Source organism: Rhopalosiphum maidis, chromosome 2 (genome assembly GCF_003676215.2).
Source record: "Rhopalosiphum maidis isolate BTI-1 chromosome 2, ASM367621v3, whole genome shotgun sequence".
NCBI lineage: Eukaryota > Metazoa > Arthropoda > Insecta > Hemiptera > Aphididae > Rhopalosiphum > Rhopalosiphum maidis.
Window position 1 is genome coordinate 84,145,875 of NC_040878.1, and position 23,316 is coordinate 84,169,190.

General features: G+C 27.7%; 1 protein-coding gene across 2 annotated transcripts in view; it reads right to left on the minus strand.

Moving 5' to 3' along the window:
- Positions 1–23,316, minus strand: part of LOC113553255 (alpha-catulin) — a 45,636-nt gene that overhangs the window by 14,681 nt on the left and 7,639 nt on the right. For both annotated transcript variants that reach the window (XM_026956484.1, XM_026956485.1), the window contains exons 2-4: positions 14,206–14,395; positions 5,008–5,168; positions 2,363–2,572 (exon numbers count right to left, since the gene is read on the minus strand). In XM_026956484.1, coding sequence (XP_026812285.1) covers positions 2,363–2,572; positions 5,008–5,168; positions 14,206–14,395 — 561 coding nt within the window. The remainder of the gene's footprint in view (positions 1–2,362; positions 2,573–5,007; positions 5,169–14,205; positions 14,396–23,316) is intronic.

Sequence of the window (23,316 nt, forward strand, 5' to 3'; positions counted from 1 at the left end):
TCTAATATTTATTATAAAATATCGTATTCACGTGACGTCCACGTTCTGTATAAATATATATATATATTATATATAGTATACACTCATATAAGATAATATTAGGATTCACCCGTCGTATTGTACATAAATATAATAAGCTCTAAGTATTATGTTTTATATATAATATATAGAGTGGTTGGCCCTTCGAGATAAAATGACTGAGCGACGACGTGGTGGCTGAGTGTATGGAGGAGGGAGGGGTGAACAGGGATCAAAAAATGAATGGTAGTTTATACTTTATACGTTATATATAATCATCTCTATATTATGGTCAAATTGCATTTTCATTACGTGTTTACCCAAGCGTCGAAGTTTTTGGCTTTTATATTATAGATAAACGGTAAAGGGCGATGGAAACATTTCGAATACTTGAAACGTCCACTATACTCTAACAAAAATTTAATCGACATAGAAGTCTGATAAAAAATATTCCTATACAAAGTTGCCGATCACCACCGTGCGTCGCCCCCGCCAATGATATTAAAACGTGATGCATACGCGCAATTAAATTAGGGTTTTGTTAATAACGTCTGCAGAAAATAATTATTTGACATACGACACAAGTTATAACTTATGTAACTGACATAGGAACCAGGTTGAAAATAAATAGTCATATGTATTAGTACTTTACTCGTGTCTATCAAAATATTTTTACCCAAATAAAAAACTAATCTTATCAGATCCAATGCCTTGTGTTTTGAAGTAAATTTTTAAGCTAAGTCTACATGTTATCTGGAATAATACCTAGAAATTCAAATTTCATGGGGTCATTAAGGGATATTTTGGAAACTCCCCCCACCCAAAAATAAATCACCCAAAATACGCTACTAGTTAAAAATATTATACACAATGCAATACATAATATAATAATTATTAATCTATAGATAATTAAGTACACGTTTATAATCGAAACTTTATATTGGTTATTCGATTTACGTAATGTACGTTCGTGATCGTCTTGAAAATATTCTTCAGTTCTTCTATAGTTATATTTATGTATTACAAACTGTGATTTTGAATAAAAAACGCGTTAAATTAAATATTTAAATATATATTATAGTTTCTATAAACATAAATATTAAGCATTAAGCATTAAAAACGAATAATAAAACAAGTTGTATGAATTTTTACTTAAAAACTGTTAAAAGATAAAAATACCGATTATAAAATTAAGTACCAGAAAAAGAATGTCTAACGATAAAAAACCGTTCGGAGACAGTCACTTGTATATCCATAGCAAGATTTACAGGCCGGATACATGGTGGGGAAACTGAATATTTATATTTATTGTGTAAGGAATTGTTTAATTCATAACTTATATAACTCATCTTAATATTAAATCAAAGGCTCTATTTTGTTATATTTTGCTATAGACCTATAGTTACACTGCATTTTTTAAAAAATATTTTAACAATCCTTTTAACGATTATCGATGAATATCTTTAAAATAAATTATAAATGTAAATAAATATTTATAAATATAGTAACCAATGAATATTAAATAATTAAATAATCTATTTTTAAGGATATATAATATTATATAATAAATTGTTCTAATTACACGTCATATTATTGTTCCAAAGAAAATTTTCGTGTTACTGTTTTATTATTTTGTTTTGATTTTTAAATTCTCAGATCTAGGTCTGGTGATGATGCATCACGTATAAATCTTTAAACACGCATCAACTAAGTATGTTGTATTGTTAATTACGATTTAGCGTTGTCATATAAGTACACGTACATCCGAATTTTCTGTCTTACAACAACGAACTGTGTATTAGACTATTAGCGCATAAAAGCTAGTTACGAGCCGTAGAGGTGACTAGTTGACTAGTCAAGCTCAGATCGTTATATGAACCATCAATACCGGGTCAGACCCGTACCTTTCCGAGTCCGGTCGTCTTGCACCTTAGAGATCCTTCCTCCTACCAAGATGAGGTGATTTGTTACTATACTATCGCTGGTCCCACAACCACCACATTGCAACCGATATAGGCTCCTCAACCTTGAGGGACACTTCACGAGCCAGCTAGCTGGTCCGCTCGGTAGTGCTCCCTTCTCCCGTGGCATTAACTAGGTTTTAAGTTGACGTTAGTTGGCCAACCCAATTGGAACCTATCTCTCAGCTTCACACACTGGCTAGTGGTAAGCTTAACGGGGAATTTTCACTCCATGTGTGTTGGACACAAGCCCCAGTTTAAGGAACAGGTTATCCTTATCCTGTTAGTCGCCTCTTACGATCAAGTTAGATGAAACTGTTGATACTATTCTTATCCCTACCAACAGGTATTGTCATATAGGATATACAGTTGAATGTACACACCTTGGACGAAGTCAACAGTAGCATGGTGGATCGTTCTAGTACCTGCCGAGCCGCGGCAATCTGAGATCGCCGCCGTTCGTCTTTCAGGTCGTTTTGCCGTTCACCCGTCAGGTGAGCCAACTCCACCATTTCGGTGCCAAAGTGACTGAATGCCTTGACAAACTCCGTGAAGTTGTTGACGCCTTCTAACCGGCCTAGACTTCGTGACACCTATACAACGTAAAAAAACATCCTAGTTAAAGCATTTTTGTTGTAAGCTGTATTCTGTGTAATACATAGATACATCGTGTGTTAGTCTTCTACTTAAATAAAATTCCCTTATCAATCTATGTATATGTCACAAATTCATGACTAAATTAATAATGATAATAGGTATGTCAATTGAACAATAAGCACGTTAGGTTACTATGTATGGATGAACGTTATTATAATTTATAATATATAATAACTATATATTGTACTATTACAAGTTATAATGACAATAATAATTCTATATTTATAGTCAGAAATATTTTGTTTAAAAAAACTGTTTTTATATTATGCATTATTTTACAAAAATAAAATGACCTTTGTCCACTATATTAAACTAACGTAAATAATAATTAAAAATAATACAAACAGTAATATAATTATACGTCAGATTTAAAAGATGGCGAGTATGATATATTTGTATATTTCACACAAAATCACAATTTATACAGTTTTTTTTTTATTATCACCGTTATTTGGTTTAAGTACGTTTCATTATTTCATTATTATTTTTTATTAGCATACATATTTACATATTTAAAAAAAAAATAATTGCTCCAACCAGATGGGTTAACACAAAATATTTCTGATTTTATTTACGTAAGCTCAAACAATAATTTATGTAAAAATATTATGATAGTTATTATTATTATCATTATTATTATTATTATTATCGTCTATTCAATTGAAGAATATAAAATAGTTCTAAAAATCATGATTGATTTTGTAAAGTCTGGAGTATTATACATTTATTAATTAGGTAAATGGTTACTGTATATATATATACATATATAACAATAATATTGCCGTTCAATTCTAAAATATTAAGACATGAAAATAGGTGGCACTTATATGTGCATCAAATTCAATAGCACCTATAAATAGTAGTAAAATCCTTAGCTTTACTGAACCTTATATACATAAGTGGGTATTAACTTCGGTATACTTCGGTAACTTCGAGTAATAATTAGTGACAAATTATGTTATTCTCTAGGTATATTATCACATAGTTTCATAAAACATAGTCTGTATTAATCTATAATTAAAATATATAGCTGTATAATATATAATATATATCTTCTATAGAATTACCCTGCCGATTAGTATAATATACTGTCACATTAAACCACAATATGACTCCTCTATTGACTATTATCCGGATTAACATGAGTTAAATCCTTGAAAAGGGGATTGATGCAATATTTGTACCTTTATTATAAATGCCCACGTATAATAGTATTTTTCATTATAATACAGTTAAATGTTTGTATAGTTTATGCTATTTATGGTTTCGAAAATTAAAAGTCCTAATGATTACAATGTCAAATAAAATCGACTTAGTATACTTAGTCAATTTATAACTGAGATACTTATGTAAATTTGATTAAACTAATAAAAAATAAACAAATGACAAAATCATAATCCAATAATTATTAAATAATTAATAATACTAAATATTACAAAATAATTTAATATCAAAATGGAATTAGATTAATTATAGTTTTGTATTATCATTTTTTCAAATAATAAATATCACTAAATTATATTTTATTTTTAATCAACTGCCTCAACAAGGTTTTAAATAATTTAAGTATAATAATACCTAATATAGTATCTTTACAATATTTAAGGATGCCAGATGCAAATGTAGAAAAATTTACAAATATCAAAAATCGTTTCTGTTTGTTCGTACCTAGTCGTCTTTTAATCAAAGTGCTGTATTCTTCTTTATACTCTATTGTTAAATAATATTATGTTAAGTATTAATTATGAAAACATTTGAATTAATTAAAGGAAATTTCATCATAGTTCAGATAAAAATATATAACATTTAAAACAATAAAGAACTATACAGATTATTTCATAAATAATAATGATCGAGTTATTGGAATGTTAATTGCAGGATGTAACCCCTTGCTCAGTGACGCATTCACTTACTTCTCCCCCAAATTATATCATGTTTAATTATGTTAATTATAAGTATTTAATAAACACATAATAATTTAATTTCCCACTTAATTATTAATTTATAGATTGGAAACTTCTTTAGCGTTAAAATTTGAAGCATTTAAGTGCTGGATATTAGGAGTGAAATATTATTAAATGAAAAGACTATTTTTATTTAAAACTAGGATTAAATACTCTATAGTAAACATTTAAATTAATTTAAAAAAAAAATCAATATTTCTTTAAATTTACAATATCTGGCGGTATTTGAAGCATATTTTATTATTTACCAATTGTATATCTACTTAGTCGTCAACGTGTATTATGATCAAAAGAAGTAATATACTATGAATCATGTTAATACATAAATCGCAATTTATTTAATATTTATTTAATATTGTACTCAAATATTATCTTGTACATTTAAATTGTTTCGTTGACATGCATACCTTGTCTTTGACTGAAATTAATTGCTTAACGACGACTACATCTGCTAATAATAACACTCTAGTCACTGAACTCAACAAGCATCGGGCAGCTCTTATCACAGATGCTCGATCATTAATCGAATCTTCAAACACGGCTTCGCATAGTTTTTCGATGGAAGCACCTGAAAAAAAAGCATCCAAGTTAATACGGTTATGTTTTCAATTAGTTAATGTGAATACCATATATAGGTACAGTGTCCTTTAAATTAATACTGCGTCACGTAAACCAAGATAATGATATAGCTGAGCTGGGATTATAAGTGTATTAAGTACGTAACTATTTTATTAAGTCCCAATCCACGAGTATATATATAATATATTACATATGTAGATAGGTAGTACAAATAACATAGTCTCCATTTACTGTTTACTTTTAAAATTTGTTCTATTCAACGTTCGAAACAATATACATAAATGAAATGTATCAGTGATAGTAGTTTTAAACCAACAATATATTATAATTGCATTCATTGTTATCATTATTATTTTTTTTTTATATGTAATTGTAATTTTAAATAAGCTAATAACAAAATATTAACTATGATGAATTATATTGTACAATATTAAACTATTATACTGTAGTCCTTAATATAGTAATAGTATATGAACATAAATTAATTATACTGCAATATTAATATGGCCGCATCATAAGAATTAAATTAATATATTATTTTGGAAACTATTAGATGGGATTACTTACTATAAAAATTATACTGCGTATATTTTTTTATACCCTAAGTAAACCAAAGATTAAAAAAAATTGAATTATAATGAGCTTATAAAATTGAATTAAAAAGTATGATAAAACTTTAGACTCAGGGGAGGATTAATAAATATTTTTTGCACCCGAAATTCGCAAATGCAAATAAATATGTATTTAAGTAATTAAAACATTATTCAACACTATTCTGAACATGAATTCATTACTTTTTACCTCGACATTTTTCAAACTCTTTAATGCAATTATGACGATACTGTAAATCATATTATTTTATTACCTTAAAATTAAAAATGAACATAATAATTAATGTTAGTGGTGTTACTAAATACTTGATGCCTATTAAACATACTCAATTTAATGGTAATGGTAAGAAAAAACAATGGTGACTTAAATTGTATTACTAAAAGTTTTTATTGTTAAATAAAAATGAAGTTGTTAGCTGTTACTGAGTAGTAAGTATACTAGGACAAAATTAAGTTTCAAAAAGTAAATAACTTATAATTTATATTACATTTAGTTTGGGCAATATGTGAAAAGTTATTTTCCACATGACCTTAATATTTTCAAATAATCATCATAAGTTGAAGTAGTTAAACATAATAAAATGTATGTCAGCGAAATACAATAAAAGCCTAGGCCTTTCCGTCACAACCTATACCTTATTTTTAACACAAATGACTTTTGGTTTCCGGATATCAATGATTAATGACTCGAACCTTTCAAAGTACATACATCGTAAGTTATATTCATATAGTTTTACATTCAATTTATACTCATATTTTTTATTAATATAATATCATTATATTAATTTAAATAGGTATTGTAACATATTTAACTTATTTCAATTTTTAAAAAGTTTTAATAGCTGTTAAACTTTAAAAACATTTTATTTCTCTAATAATTTATAAAATCTTCGCTAGAAAAATATTAACACTTACACCAAACAAAATATTAGAGAGTAAATTGTAAATTTTATTTCAATACTTACTACTTACACTATAAGATCAAAATTACTTGGAGAATCTTATTCAATATTTATAGGTACATTTTATTTCTTATTAAAAATGTGAAATTTTGACCCATATGATGTTATTTTCCTTGATGACTACAGCAGGACCTAATCTGTTTTAAATAAGATACCATCACCCACCTTCTTATAGTCTTATTTCATATCTTGCGCATAGTGATCATCACGTTTCAATATATGCTAAAAAGTTCTTAGGTTAAAACAGTGGCGTATTTAGGATTTTTCTGCCTCGGGTACACATTTTTTTAATGCCCTTTCCTCTCACCGGTTTTTTTTATAGTGGTGATTTTTCCAGGAGTGGTAAACTGAGTCGTGGATATGGAGCTAGGTAAATTGAGTCCGGAAAATTTTAATATGCTAGGTAAACTGAGTCCCGAGTAATAATATTTTTCGAAAAAATAATTTATAAATATCGACGATGTACCTACTTAAAATTAAAGGTCTCTACATTCAACGAGTACTATATCGTGACTATAGTCACCAATTAGTGATTATCGATTATCGATTTGCTTACTTAAATACATTCAAATAGATATGTTTATATAAATACGTAGCATAGAGGTAGGTAATTAAAATGAAAAAAATAACAATGGAAAACAATTTTTTTTGAGACAAGATATGTTGAAATAAGAAAATAAAAATATTTCAAGATTTGAATTCGTTAAGAATATATCAAATACATTTTTACCATGTATATAATAACAATAAATAGTAATAAATAAAAAAAAAAATTTGTCTTGAATTTGTATATTATATGTTTAATTAATTGTGATTTTTATGTACAACGTAGTGAATTATATTAGATATTAAAAACAAAAAAAGCACATTTTTAACCATGCCAGTTATGTTAACATAACAGATAGTATTAAGCCTGTACAAGTGAGAAGGAAAATGTGTTGTTTTGGAAACTAAACCTATTATAACCAGGGACTCAGTTAACTACAAAAACGGTATTTCGGACTCAATTTACCTAGTCCTTAATTTTTCTTACCCTAAAAAATCTTACAATACATGTGATATGCTAATAGTATCATGCAGTATAAAAATCCATTGAGTGTCCTAGAATGTTGAATACCGTAGGTTTTCTCAGTAGTACCCATGATAACAAAATAATCAAAGCTTGCAATTGTAAAATTTATTAATTTATTTTCATATCATATTTATTTTCATAATATGTTTATACAACAAGAATCATTAAATTAATATTATAAAAAAAGTTCCCAGTTAAATTTACTGCCCCCAAAATAGTGCTGCCCAGGGAAATTTTCCCCCTTGCCTCCCCTAAATACGGCACTGGGTTAAAAACATATTTCTGGCGATTAAGAGATGATAGAGGCAGTTGAAAATTGGCTAAATTAAGAAGGAAATTCAGTTCTTAGATACTAGTAACAAAATCTGATATAAAACCCAAGTGTATCAATTTAAATTATGATTTTGTGAAATAATAATTTTATGCTTGATACAATCTCCGTTTAAAAAAAAAAAAAAACATTTCAACCTATTACTTTCTGCACGACGCGTGATAATCATAGGTATACCTAATACGATAATTAATAATTTAGTCGTTATAATAATTAATCTGGAATATTTTTATTAACAGTTTTAATAGTTTTATGTTTTGTATTTTTCTAATATTATACAAACGTATTGATCTTATTTTAGGCAAGAAGCCAGAATGTTTTTTTTTTTAAATCACTGCAATATTTCACGGACATATTTTATTACGCTATTGCGACTATAAAATATTTCCCGACTTTTTTGTATTCTATGTCTTTTATGGAATCAGAAACTCGAAAAAATAAATATTTTACTCAATACTCAAATGTATATGAATACAGAATATTTCATTCGGATATATAATAATATGTCAATACAAGTTTGCAAGCGTACGTACGTTTAATAAAGAAACCCCATGTGGCATTGGTAGAATACTATAACCCTTAATATCTTAGCCTTGATTATAATATAGATTCTCATATATGTGCGTGTATATTATATATAAGTACGCTGTCGTTTACACACAGAATATTCAAAACATAATAATAAATATACATAATTATAGGTATATACACATTTAAATATGGATTTAATCGAAGTATCTACTAAATTATATCAACAAAATTATGAATCACAAAAACTTTGGCAGACTTATACTATAGGTATGTTATTGTTTCACCATTTAACATAATGTTGTATACGTAACGAATGAACTAGTATCACGTATATTTCCAATAAATGCTAAACTTACGATAGTATAGCATGTATTTTTTAAAGCCCAAACATTGAAATAAAAACAAATATATATATATATATATATATATGTTTATAAATATGCTCATTAATAATAGAAAATACAGAACTAAATAAATATATTTCCGATTGATTCAACTATTTTTACATAAATAATAACAATGCATTTACATGTATGTATATCTAAATATAAACGAGCGATGATTTGAAAGTCAAAATCTTGAATGTATTTACAATTTATGTTTTCTATTATACATTTATGATATAAAATGTATTTAATAAAATTATGTTAAAAGTGTAAAAATTAAGTGAAGTGTTAAATTCAAATAACTGAAAGTATTAATATTGATTTCGAAATACCATTAAGAATCAACGAAGTTTTCCTTTGGAATTATGAATAGGTACCCACCAGTAGTCAGTACGGACATTAAATTAACGAAAGCGGAAAGAAGTGTGTCAAGCACAAAAAAACACTTCTCCAAAGTATTTGAGGTGAATTTTTTTTTAAGCCAATACAAATCGAGGTTTGCATAAAATCTTAAATAAAAGAGTAGCACATTTTAAATAAGTTGCTCTCTTCAACATGCAATTTTTTCATTTTATACCACTATATTATATAATATGGTTACATTAATCAATATTAAAGTAGTATTTACAATGAACTTAATAAATGTTAATTTGAAAAAATGATTGCTATAGTATCCGTATAGTAGACGGATATAGTAGATCGGTAGTGTATACTGAAAAGATATTTAAATAATTATGTTGTAGTCTACAGCCAAAATCTGAAAACAAAATATCATATATTATAATATAGACAGATTATTATCATAGTTATCATGTTTTTAAAGTATATTTATAAGTATAAAATTGGAATGATACACATTATAAGTTATAACTAAACAGTTAAACAATTAATTATTTAAGATATCAAAAATGATCTTTATAAGTTAATGTCACTGCTTAGACTTTATTACTCGTATTTAAATCTTTAGTATAATAATTATGATAATAGGATAAAACAAGTTCAATAATATATTTAGGTCAGAGTCTCTGGAGTCCTATTTACGGGGCCCTCCAATTACGTCTAAGTCGATGGGCCTTGGTACTTTTATCATGCCATTAAAAAACTTTATTCAAAAATTTAAAAATATATTTTTTAGAATCAAACGAAAGCTTGAAAAGTTAATTTTTAATAATACAATTTTATTATTTTAAATAAATATATAAGTATATTAAACAATTATTATCATGATTATGATTGATTTCATTTGCTTCCAACATTAAATTCTTTCTAGTGTCACTATTTAAAAATGTAATTTCCGTGTTAAATGGGTGTCTCTTATGTATCCTGTGGCAACCAAGTTTCATGCTACGGCGCTACTCAATAATTTTAAAAATAATATTAATATAACTATAAAATATAATTTAATAGTATTTGTAGGTATTTACGATTACGATACATAAACATTTTTTTAAAAGATATTGCATACAAATAAACGACATAACGGTCAAAATCCTATTGAGTATAGGTTCCATGTGAAGAAGTTATACAATAATGACAATATTATGTAGGTATAATATGCACCGGGCAACAATTTTAGTATTATCTACAGTCGTAATTTGAAGAAATACTGAAAAGGTCCTATTGAATATCATGAGGACACGCAAGAACAATATTTTAGAGTTACGTTTTACTGCCATTGAAATATTCCGGATAATGCCAAAATAAATGGGCCATTACTCTCGACAACATTGTTTCCGCGTGTTCCTCAACACGTTCACAGAAAGCACAATAATAGTAGTTACACTTTCCATTCTCCAATGTCGAACGAACACGTTTTACGCGTCCTTATCGCTACATAGCTATGAATGCAATTTGTTTTATTTCATCGGCACATCAATACCAAACAATATATACTATTTCGGTGACACGTAAATAATTTATACTTTCGCCCGGGAAACATTTTACCACACGATAATAAAAGAATATTGTTTCAAATCGCTGCGGTACTGTAATTTATCGTAAATTAATATTGAATTATCAAATTTATGCGTTTTTAAACGAAATAAGAATAAATAATTTAGAGAAATATCAGTAGGTGTTACACTATTGTAATACACACCCTGTTATGGCTATTATAATAGTATAGGTAATAAATAGTAATAAATTATACCGTAAGTTAAACCGTTGTTTACCTATTACTACGAAGTTGCATAACAATTTGAATCATTTTTAAGAGTAGGTATTATATTATTGAAAAGTCATTTTTTGAATATTTTTTAGGCATTAGTCGTACAATTCGGGCACTAATAACAATATTCTTAATACTTATATTATGTGTCGTGAATAAAAATGGCAGATAGTTGTGATGAGATTTGTTTATAAGTTGGCTGCATTACTTTACACGACTTAACAAAAGACGTTCCGGTTAAATAACAACCTAACATTATAAGTGAAGACGTAGAGATTCATATTTTAATGAGGACAGAAATTTGGTAATTGCACGTTTTTTTTCTAAAATGAAGAGACAACGAAAACTTTTAATTTACTAAGTTACAAAATTGATTTATTTATTTATATTTATGTATGTATATATATATATATATATTCACACAAATCATATTCTAATAATTATTTGCATATATCTATCTACATGATACCATTAATTTTCATATTACACACGTGCGGTTCTGCTCATATTAAATTCACCAATATAATAAATTAATATGTATATAATATAAACATTACTAACGAACTTGAATTAAATGAATACATTATTTCTTATGGATAATAGTATCTTAATTTATCTAAAAATATTTAGATTGTTAATATACTTATAATATTATTAATTTTCTCGGATAAGTATACTACAACACAAAATATTAATTTTATGTTTAGTCTAACTCTAATTTAGTTTTATTTATTTTATCTTATTAAAATAACAAAATATCGTTATACTCATATATTATTTTGTTACTATAATAATATAAGATATCATATGCCGATGTAGAATGTACATTTTACTTAGCAGATGATATATTGGTGTTTATTATCATTATAAACAAGTAAAAAAGAGGGAAAATAAATAGATACAAAATGTTTACTCTCATCATTTAAATGCTCAGTTTTTATTGAGAATTGAAAAAAAAATGTTTCTTATCGTTTTTCAAAACTTATTTATTAAATATTACAGAGTATTTTTTTAATGAACCATTATTTTAAAATATTTATTTGTCTTAAAACATTTTGTTTTTTAAGATTTTGGATACTTAAAATTTTAAATTTGTACTCATACATTGAAATATTGTTAATCTTTTGCTATGCTACAAACGTATATGAAATTTGATTATTTTTTCGGTTTGAACCATATCCAAAATAACAATATAGAATACTTTTCTGTACATTTTTATGGATCAATAACCTCGTAAGCCCCACAAAACCCTTACAAAACTAATAGTTTGATAATGTTTAACAATTAGAAGAGTTGTAAAATAAAAATGAACGATACTGAACGATACTGTGATAAAATACTTGAAGTTTCGGTAGTTCTACATGAAAAATAACTAATAAACATTGAGATTTCTATATTTTAACATAATAAGAAAATTTAGATAGCAGACACAATTTTGTATAAGACTATAATTGGAAGTTGACTTTTATTCTATAATAAAATAGTTTCAATTATCTAGAAAATAAAAAACATTTTTATTTGAAACCGAAACTTTAAATACTGTATCCGTAGTTTGTGGTTGTCTGGGTTAACGTCATAGCGCAAATCGTTAGAATTTATAAATAAGGTCATATAACTTACTGTTTGTTGTTTGTAGTTATTAAAAATAATGTTGTTTACTTAAACACAAACATAAACAGGTTTATTACCTATTATTTTGAAGTATTTGAATGACATTCTTACATTTTCTTAGTTTAATTATCTAACTTGTTATGGAATTTCTTTTAGTCTTAAATAATTAAGACCCTAAAACCAGAATTGCATTGTACCCAATGACGTGTATACAGCGTATAATTATTATAACAGAACTCAGTGTAATTAAACATTGAACACGCAGGTAAAGTAACTTCTCGTTTTATTTATTTCGTATTTTATTCAATATCGCGAAAAACGCAAGGAAAACATTACAAAAGTCGTATTAATAGGAAAAATGAGACGGTTTTTTATAATATTTGTACATATTTTTTGGATATTTTTGGGTGTCTGATCAAGATAGGTGCAAAAAATGGCTAAAAATACATATTCATAGTCAAAACTATGTACAATAATCTGTACACATACAGAAACGTCACCCGGGCAAGCGATCTGTGTGTTTTTCTCTATACAGATCTGCAGGCCTCCTCCGGATTAATTGTATAAGCCACGCGTCATCGGATTTGGAAGATACTCACATCCAGATCGAATAAAATAAAAACAAAATAATAACAAATACCACTAAGCCATGATAGAAACAAAAAACGACGAATTAAACATGTTCAAATACAATAAGATGGTTTCAGGAGGAGTGTAATTAGCGGTGAGTGAGAGAGAGAACGTAAGAGAGAGAGAGGGAAGAATAGTATCATCGAGACTTGTCACCGCAGGGGCAGATAACGCACCGCGGTGGGTGCGAGATGACGTGGTTCGAAAGGGTTATTATAGCGATAGTCGGATGAATGGTTCCAAAAAAATCGGACCCGAAAACATTTTTCCATCATACCGCCGTGGCTGTGAACACGATAATATTATGCAGATACGAGTGTACCGCTGGAACGCGAAGACAAACGCACACATTTCACATATTTTATACAATATTATTATGACGTGACAAGTCGAGATAAAAAAAAATTGCTCGACTGAACGCGTACACTGTTGTACGAGTACGAATAGGAGGGTGCTCGCGGGCGTACACTCCGGCGACCGGGTGGCGCGGCGATTCGGCCGGTCGGACGGGGTCCGTTTCAGAGGGTAGGTGGTCGATGTACGACAGCGTTCGTGTGGGCGGTGGCGCGCGCGGGTGTGACGCGGAACGTTCTGCTCTATATATCTCGGCGTGACGCGCCTTTACACACCCCTTATCCCCCGTGTGCTCGCGGGCAATCCTATATTCATATTATGTGCGCACGTATCTATAGTATATATAATATGCACGCCGTGCGTACACTCACCTGCCGCCCTGGCCTCCTTGCACTCCAGGTACATGTCGGCCTTTATCTCGGGATTGTCGTCCGCAATGGTCTCGCCGACAGTCACAAACCGCTCGATGGCTAAGTTCACCCCCTGGCCGACCCTGGCTATCGCCCTGGCTGTCCTCTCCGTGCAGAACGGTCGTTCCCGGTGTGCCACCAACGTCGATATCTGTAACAAGACGTGTACAACACCGTTATTATATACATATGTAAACATAAATAGTAGCCTCTTATCTTCTTGAACGTCATATACGTGTATATATATATATATATATATACACGTATCTATTTAGTGCAGACATGAGAATTTTCTTCCGATATGATGATGTGGATGAGAGAGGGTCGATGTGAATAATATAGCCAAAGATAACAGTAAAAAAAAATAAGTGAACACGGTTAAACTGACCGTAAAACGTCTCCGAGTATACGGGGCGGTGGGACTACATTTCCGACGTGTATAAATACTGTCATAATGTAATGTACTGTTGATTATTACTGTATATTATTATGTATATAAAATGCTGCTGGCTAGTACCCACGTATACATGGACGGTGCTGTATATTATAGAGTATTCAGTAGCACTATGATAAACTGTGTTATCGCTTTATTATTATCGAGTTATGTGCATATATATATACCTAGTTGTAATATCGTTGTACAATAATAAACATTTTATAGTTTCGTGTTGGCCGTTGGGCCGCGTATGCGAAATCCGCAAGACGACTATTGACTGTACAAACTATACTTAGGGACTATATACTTAAAACATACTCAACGTATATGCGTGGAACTACCAAACGATGATGACGACATTTTTTTCGATCGAAAAACTCGGGGATTCATTGTGTAAAAAAAAACAATAACACAACGCTTCTGGTTCCAATTATACGCGCATATACGAAGTATGACTGGTATGTATATATAGGTTGGGTACTCGTCAATGTTATTGTTTTCTTTTTTATTATTATTTCTATAGGACATAAGCGCGTTTTGTTAATTCAACACTGTTCAGCCCTTCACAATCACTACACATCATACAATAATGCTTATAATATACCTACAACGGATACATATACTATTTTGTTTTTTACTTTATTAATTATTATACACCTGTACCACAAAGAGTTACACAATAATATTTCCTGTATTCTGATATAAACAGTTGAAAATAGTTCTCCAATTTAAGGCATTTCAGTTGATTTTTAAGTCGTCTAAGAAACAAATGGCTGAAGAGCTTCTATCGATCGATTGTAGAACTTTGACAATTCGACTACCAATGTGATTGAATGCAGTATTGATAATAGTAACTGATAAGCACGTAAAGATAATATGTATAATTTACCTATTAAAAAGTTTATTTCAAATAAAATTACTAATTAGTAATTATTTTAATATTATACTGCAAAGTAATTAAACTGAAATTTCATCAAAGTTTTACGGGTTACTATTAATATTCGATAACCTCCAGGAAAGTAATTGACAGTTCGTACATTAACCCTTTCATTGGATAATTAATAAAATATTATAATAAGGTGAGCAATAATCACAGTCTTGCAAGATATAATAACAGCCATTTTAAAAAACGATAAACGTTTTAGTTAATCCGCTGAATCTTCAAAATGATTTATAAAATATTTTGGTAAGTGTGAATATTTTTTGTCAACGTTGTTGGAATATACATAAATGTATTAAATCTGATTTATCTACATTAAACAGATTCATGAATACAAAATTTGAAATTAGCATGCCATAAGAATTAATATTTATGAATTCCCGGGAAACAAAACACGCAATGAAATTATAATAACTGAAAAAATAACGCGAAACCTAATTAAACTGAACAAATATTCCAAACGTATTTAATAAACAATTTCTAAAGTTTATTTTATAAAAAAAAATTATTTTAATTTATGTAACAGTTATTAAAAATAAATAACTATAAGTAGCTCATACTAGTAATAGTGTGTAGTTACTTGTACATAAAAAAAAATTTGAATAATAATTTCTGTTATTATAATTGAATTTTTCTATTCTAGTATATTTAATCTCTTTCAATGAATTATAATATTATCATAGTACATTTAATAAACGAATTTCAATCATTAATCAAATTAATATTGCATATATTATACCACGAGTACCTATATACTACATAGTATTATATATTAGTAGTTATATTCCAAAGTAGTCTATAAAAATAAATTGAACAAAAGTGTATAATGTTATACTCGTTTAGGCGTACATACATACACCTAAAGTAAGTACTATCCTCCATCTCTTGAAACAATAAAATACGAACAAAAAAATATTATATTATTCGATGCTTTTAAAACTCAGATACTTGTACAAGAGAATTTCGACCTTAATCGTTTTTTTTTTATTATATAATGGTTTTTATGTATTGTAAAAATAAAACCGATGAATATATACTCGAGTTTTGTTGTTATGTGAAAAAAATTAATCGGCAATAAAATTATTTGTACATCATCTGCTTGACAAATAATATTGTACAGTCCATGTAAAGCCACAGTAAATATTCATATAATGTTGTGTAATAAAATAACATTTAATGAATGTTCATTACAAACTATATTAGATGTATTTTTTTTTCATTTAAGTTTCATAACCCTAATCACACAAAACTAATGAACAGATAAAACCTTTCCACATTTAAATACCGAAAAAATAACAGTGCATCTTATGTAAATATAAGGTATACATACAATAAACACAAATTTAGTCTATTCGGCGGCGGAAGAATTATATAGTTATATATTTTATTAATTAGAAATTTATTAGGTATTTTAATTAATTTGTGTTGTAAAATATCCTTAACGTTATAAAATAAATAATGATAAGATATATGATTATGTAAATATAATAAAAAAAGATAATTATCTATCGAAAAAAAGTCCTAAATTTATTAATTTGATATAAGAAAACAGCAGAGGCGCAATTGCAATGAAAAAACTGGGGGTGCTGAATCACCTCTATATTTTTTCGTGTTACCTTATGGTTATGGATAATTATTACTATTAAAATCTAAATTAAAATGAAACAATTTGGAGGTGCTAAGCCTTCTGCCAAATTGCGCCTATGAAAAACAGTCAATGAATATTACTGTTCATCAACTTTCATATAATGTTTACTGCCTTTAGTGTTCCATACAGTGTTATAAGAAAATGCGACTAGTGTTTGCCAAATGGATTAACTTTACTGTAATTAAACGTTAGCAAAAAATAAACGTTTAATTTTAAGATAATTTTATCGGCCGCAAACAATTTAATGGGTTTGTATCAACGTGTCTAATGGGACTACTGTCCAAGTAATGAAGGAACGTACCAAATTGAAATTAGGACACGGAAAAAGTAAACGTATAAGTATATTATAGGAAAATCTATATGGGAACTCGCCAAATTTAAAAATGTGAACTAACCGTGCATTGTGGTTTGTTGAACTACAGCTGATGCGTGGTACTTTGTGTTTCGTTCAGTGAATCAGAATATAATAAGAACTCTAATTAAAACAAACATAGATATTCATAAATATTTAAATTAATGAGGCTACAACACTTTTAGAGTAAAAAAACAGTAAAATCGTGTTAAAATATTTGTACAAGATAAATGTATGTGACAAGCAAAATTAGACCAAAATTTAGATTTTATAAAGATATAACAATAATAATTAACTTACCTACCATAAAAAAAAAAATGTGTCATTTTAATATGAAATGTTGGGACTTGGACCAACAGGTGTTCTACACTATTTTCAAGGAAAACCCCAATATGTTTAAAGTTTAAATATCGCCTATTATCCGTTGTTTTAGATATCATATTTTTTATAAATATAAAAACCTAAATACCTAAATTTTACTTCAATTAAAATAATTAAGATTTATTTAGTTAAATTTAAATCACATGCAATAAAAATATTCACAAATGTATTTCTTATATTTATTTTTATTCAAACATTAAAAACATATCTATTGTATGAATAATAAAAATAATAAAAAAATCTTAAAATTATATGTATTTAAAAATTACAACTACACACTAAAGTCTAACAACAAATAAATTAATAAAGTAATAAAAATATAAATTACATAATATATGGCAGACACAGTATAAAAAAAAAATTAATTAAAAATGTAAGATATTTATTATTTAATTAATTATAAATATGGTGTGTATATATATAAATACAAATTTAATAAAATATAAATTATCTTCCTTTTAAGAAAAGCTGTTGTCTATAAGCTAATTATTCTGAACATTGTATACAAATCCATATCGAAATTGGATAATCGTATAAACATTTATTCTTAAATTAAAATATTAAAATGTAATGATTTAGGAAGTCGGTTATGGCAATTCAATTGTTAGCTTTAAAGCTTAAAGCCATACGAATAATAATAAACCATTTTACTATTATTGATTTTATTAGCTATACAGGATATTGGATACAGGGACGTACGGCGTTATTTAAATACCTACTAATTTTTATGCTGCTGAATAATGTACTTCTTATCGCGGTTAGAAATATAAATTATATACAATTTACGCACAGCCGTCAGTCACTGTATGTTTGAAGCAAACAAAATTAAAGAACTTTATCCACAACTACGTTTTTATTTCTCAAACACACGACTCATATATCATTTATATTAAATAATATATAATTACCCACATAATAATAATATGTCATCACGCGATCCAGGCGTTCGAAATTTGAAGCTAAAATGCAATGAATTATTGCATTATTATTCACTAATATATATTATTATAATATGCCATTCAATTATCATGAAATTATTTTTCATTTATAAACGGCACATTAAAGTAAGTATATTATGTATTATTATATTGTTTAATACGACATTATACATTCTTGTAAAAATTATAACCATTAACTTGTTGTGACTAATTTAATTGAATAATAATGTTTGATTAAAATAAACTAATTCTTCATGCCTATGTAACATTTTATATAAAAAAAGTATTGAAAAAATCTAAAAAAAAATAGTTGAATGAAAATTAAATCACATTGCAAATAATAAGTCAATTTGTTAAAAATTAAATAAATTATTCCTAAAGAAAATCAATTTGATTTTACATTTGTTTATTTTTACGTTGAAATAAAACATTGAATGTATTATTATTATTATTTATTTACAATTTACCTATGTTTATACCTAAATAACTAAAAGTGTATAAACAGTTTTTTTCAATATAGGGATTTTAAGCTGTATCCAACAATTTCATATAACCATGTATAAAAAGTGTAAATCCATAAATTATTAAAATTTCGATAAAATAGTCACTTGCATTTTTTTCATTCATCACGTTACGTAATATGAAACTAGAAGTTTAAGTGGTCGTGTGGAATTTCTCAAGTATCTTTATTAAAGGAGAAATAATGTCGCTTCGCATCACTAAATTCTGCTCGCTGCACTACGCATATTAGTCAAACGAAAACGCCAATTAATTTTCTTTTTTAGGGTGTATATGAACTGAATGATAATATCTCGTATTTCATTATAAATATATGTATTTTATCAATATCCCGAGTAGGTACCTCTTACTTACAGATTTTTTTTATTTTAGTGATGTATAACATGATTTCTAGCTGTGAGCCATATTATCTCCATTAAGACAGTTTCGTCAATATACAACGTATATTATAATATCAAAAGTTCACGTATAATGATACTATTTTTTAACACCATATTATTATATTATGCACCACGCGGTGTCATCCTCGAAAGTCTTAAACTATATTATAACAATATAACAATATAACAACAATATGTAGGTACATATTATATCAACGGCACGGCATAAAAGGAAGGTATGTGGAATGCAAATTACTACACGTCTGCAACACGCCTCTTTCCGAATAGGTACCTACTGCTTTGAACGATAACAATGCCGCCGGTGACCAAAAATTGTAATTATACTATAACATAGACTTAAGACTTAAGAGGACGCCACTCCTGCATGTATTATTGTCTACGTCTTAGAAATGTACGACATACCTATAAAATTTGTGTTGAGCAATTCCAATTCTGTGTAAGAACTAATAACCTTTAATAATAGAAAGGATTAAATTATCATCAAACATAAAGGTAAGTACTTAAAAGCATTATTTATGTTTTTTCGTGGGTTTTTTAGGGTTTTTATTTTTAAGCAAATTATGAGTATCTAAAATATTACAGTTTAAAATTAAAATATCGTAAAACAAATATGTGAAAAAACACAAATAATCTTCATACAATCTTTCGTTATTTCATTATTTTTTTTTTTTTATTTCGAAATTGAACCCACTAATTATTATTAAAAATAGCATATTCAATATATATGTATAATTTTTAATTTAAAGTTTGAAATATTTCATACTGAATTTTTAACACAATTATTGACGATATTAATGCATTGTATGGAGTGATTCGATATAGTAGTATATTACTATATTAAGGTTTTATTTTCGAATATTTATACATGGAAATTTGTATATAACGATTTTTTTATGATTTTGTAACATTTAAAAATGTTTTAATGTTTTTGTTAGTACCATTTTAAATACTTTTATAATAGGTTTTAAATAAAACAATAACTAATAACAAATGTACGTAAAAACTTATTAAAAAAAAACTAAACCAAATTTGATATTAATCATAAAATTTTCAAACACTTGGTGCCAACTAGTATAAATACAGACGATTATAAGTTATTATAATATAAAATAATTATATAACCATATATCATACAAAATATGACCCGACAATGTAATATTTTATCACATGCATACACTAAATACTATATATAACATATACGAGTACTGTGTGATTATCACTACCTAGTACCTACTCCGTTTGTTTAATAAATATAAAATAGTGATCATTGAATTTGAATGATGTTATTGATGCAAATAATAATTTGTGTTTGTATGTTTACTATAATGATAATGACTATGTATTTGGAGATGTGGAAGTTACGCCCCGCGTTTTTTTAATCAATATTATTGGAGACAAACGTGACTCCAAAAAATTGGCTTATTTACGCATATGAGAACATTACAGTCAAATATTATTATACAGTCACCGCGGTCATTTTTGACAGAATAAAACGTGCCGAAATAAATAAATAATTTCAGAATCTTTTAGGAAAATTCCGGCATACGATAGTTAATATACGCGCCGCAACACGTTTGTGTCCTCCGATAAACGTAAACTATTGACAACATAATAGTGTATACCCACCAACACAACGCGGAATTAATATAATTAACCGCCAACATAATATTATAAGTGCATAAGAGTTATTTCTCTATTCATTATTATACCGTCAACCGTCAGTAGCTCGGTGGTGCGTTGAAACGTTTAATTTTATAACAGCGGAGTTTTAGTCCTCGTCTGTCACGCTCGACGCGGAAGCCTACATATAAGTACTAATATCAGCCAATGACAAAACATCTTTGATTATCAACAACTTTTCCGAGCACCCTGGAAATTGTTTACTGGCGCATAATTGATTTATGACACAGTTTTCTGTAGTTATTTCATAAAAGTTCTTTGTACACTCTGCACGCACACTCGTAACAATAGCTAATGTATTTTCGGCGTCTATTTTTCCACGTTAAACTATATCAAACACGCGTACTCCAACAAAACAACCGATTTTTTATAAGAGAAGAAACTTTTATTTTGGCGATTGCATTATTATTTTAGTCGCTCATACCTTTCGGTCCTATATTCGCTCATCTTCTCTTTTCTTGAACAAATCGCTCGTGCAGAGTGGTGGTTTCCGATTAACGATTAACATTAATTTATATTACCTATATTGGCTATATTTCTTATATTCTACAAATAAGTCGACTCTTATTGTTATAAATAATGTATACGTCGACACGTCGTCGTACTTCGCATCATACGCAGACAAATACTTGCAGCCTTTATTGTAAATTATCAATACGTATCTCATTCTTTACTGTGTATTTTATAGTTGCCCTCTCAATTTCTGTTTATTAAATTTTGTTCCCCAAGAAAGATAACAAAAATAAAATAAAAGAAAGCATAGATAGTAGATACAAACGAAGATGAAAAGCGCTGACTTTGTCTTCATTATAAAGCGTAATCGATCTACTGAATAAAATATGTATAATATCCATTCCAATCATTTATTCGTGTGATTATCTATTTAAGCTATACGAGATACCCAACTTCATTTGCCCTTTCTTGTGTTTGGCGAAAATGTATTTACCGAGAAAACTGTTCGCACCATTGTCACTCCACATTAAATGCGTTGCTTTTCTAAAACGTAATTGACGAATTCAGAATAATGTCAGGTACTAAAATACAATTTGCTAAGAATATACAAATACTATACATATATACTTATACCCAAGGTTGGACAAGTTTACGATTTTTGATATCTCGTTAAGTTAAATTAAAATAAGAAAAAGTGAGTTAAATAAAAAGTAAACTAATATATTTTTTATAACTTCATTAAGTAACAAATTAATGGATAAAAAAAATTAACCAAGTTAAAATTAACTTAGTTCAAAAATGTAATTATTTTTGAAAAAAAAATAGGTTAGGTACCTACAAAATAAATGATAAATTCCAAAATTGTTTCAAGCTCAGATTTCTGGGTCCATGTGATCATCTATGTAATATGCTTACAGTATTTACTGAGGATTTAGGGTGAGCAATTGACGATTCATCCAAATATTCTCCCACCCATTAAAGAAGGGAAGAGTTAAAATAGTATAAATACACAAACGATATAAGTTCTACTTAGCTGCTACACGTCAATATTTGGAATATATCTGTACTAAGTATAAACACAATCAAAATTATATATGGTATACATAAATACATACCTAACATAATATTATGTTTAAATAAAATAATTATATTTACATAGTTACCCATTGAAAGATTTTGATTTTGTATGAATAATTATTGGATACAAAATACATTTATTTTCTACGATATCTAATATTTCTCAAGCCAACAAAGTCATAAATGAATGGATTATATAGATTTTAAACTTAACCTAATTTTAATAAATCTGTATACAATTAACTTA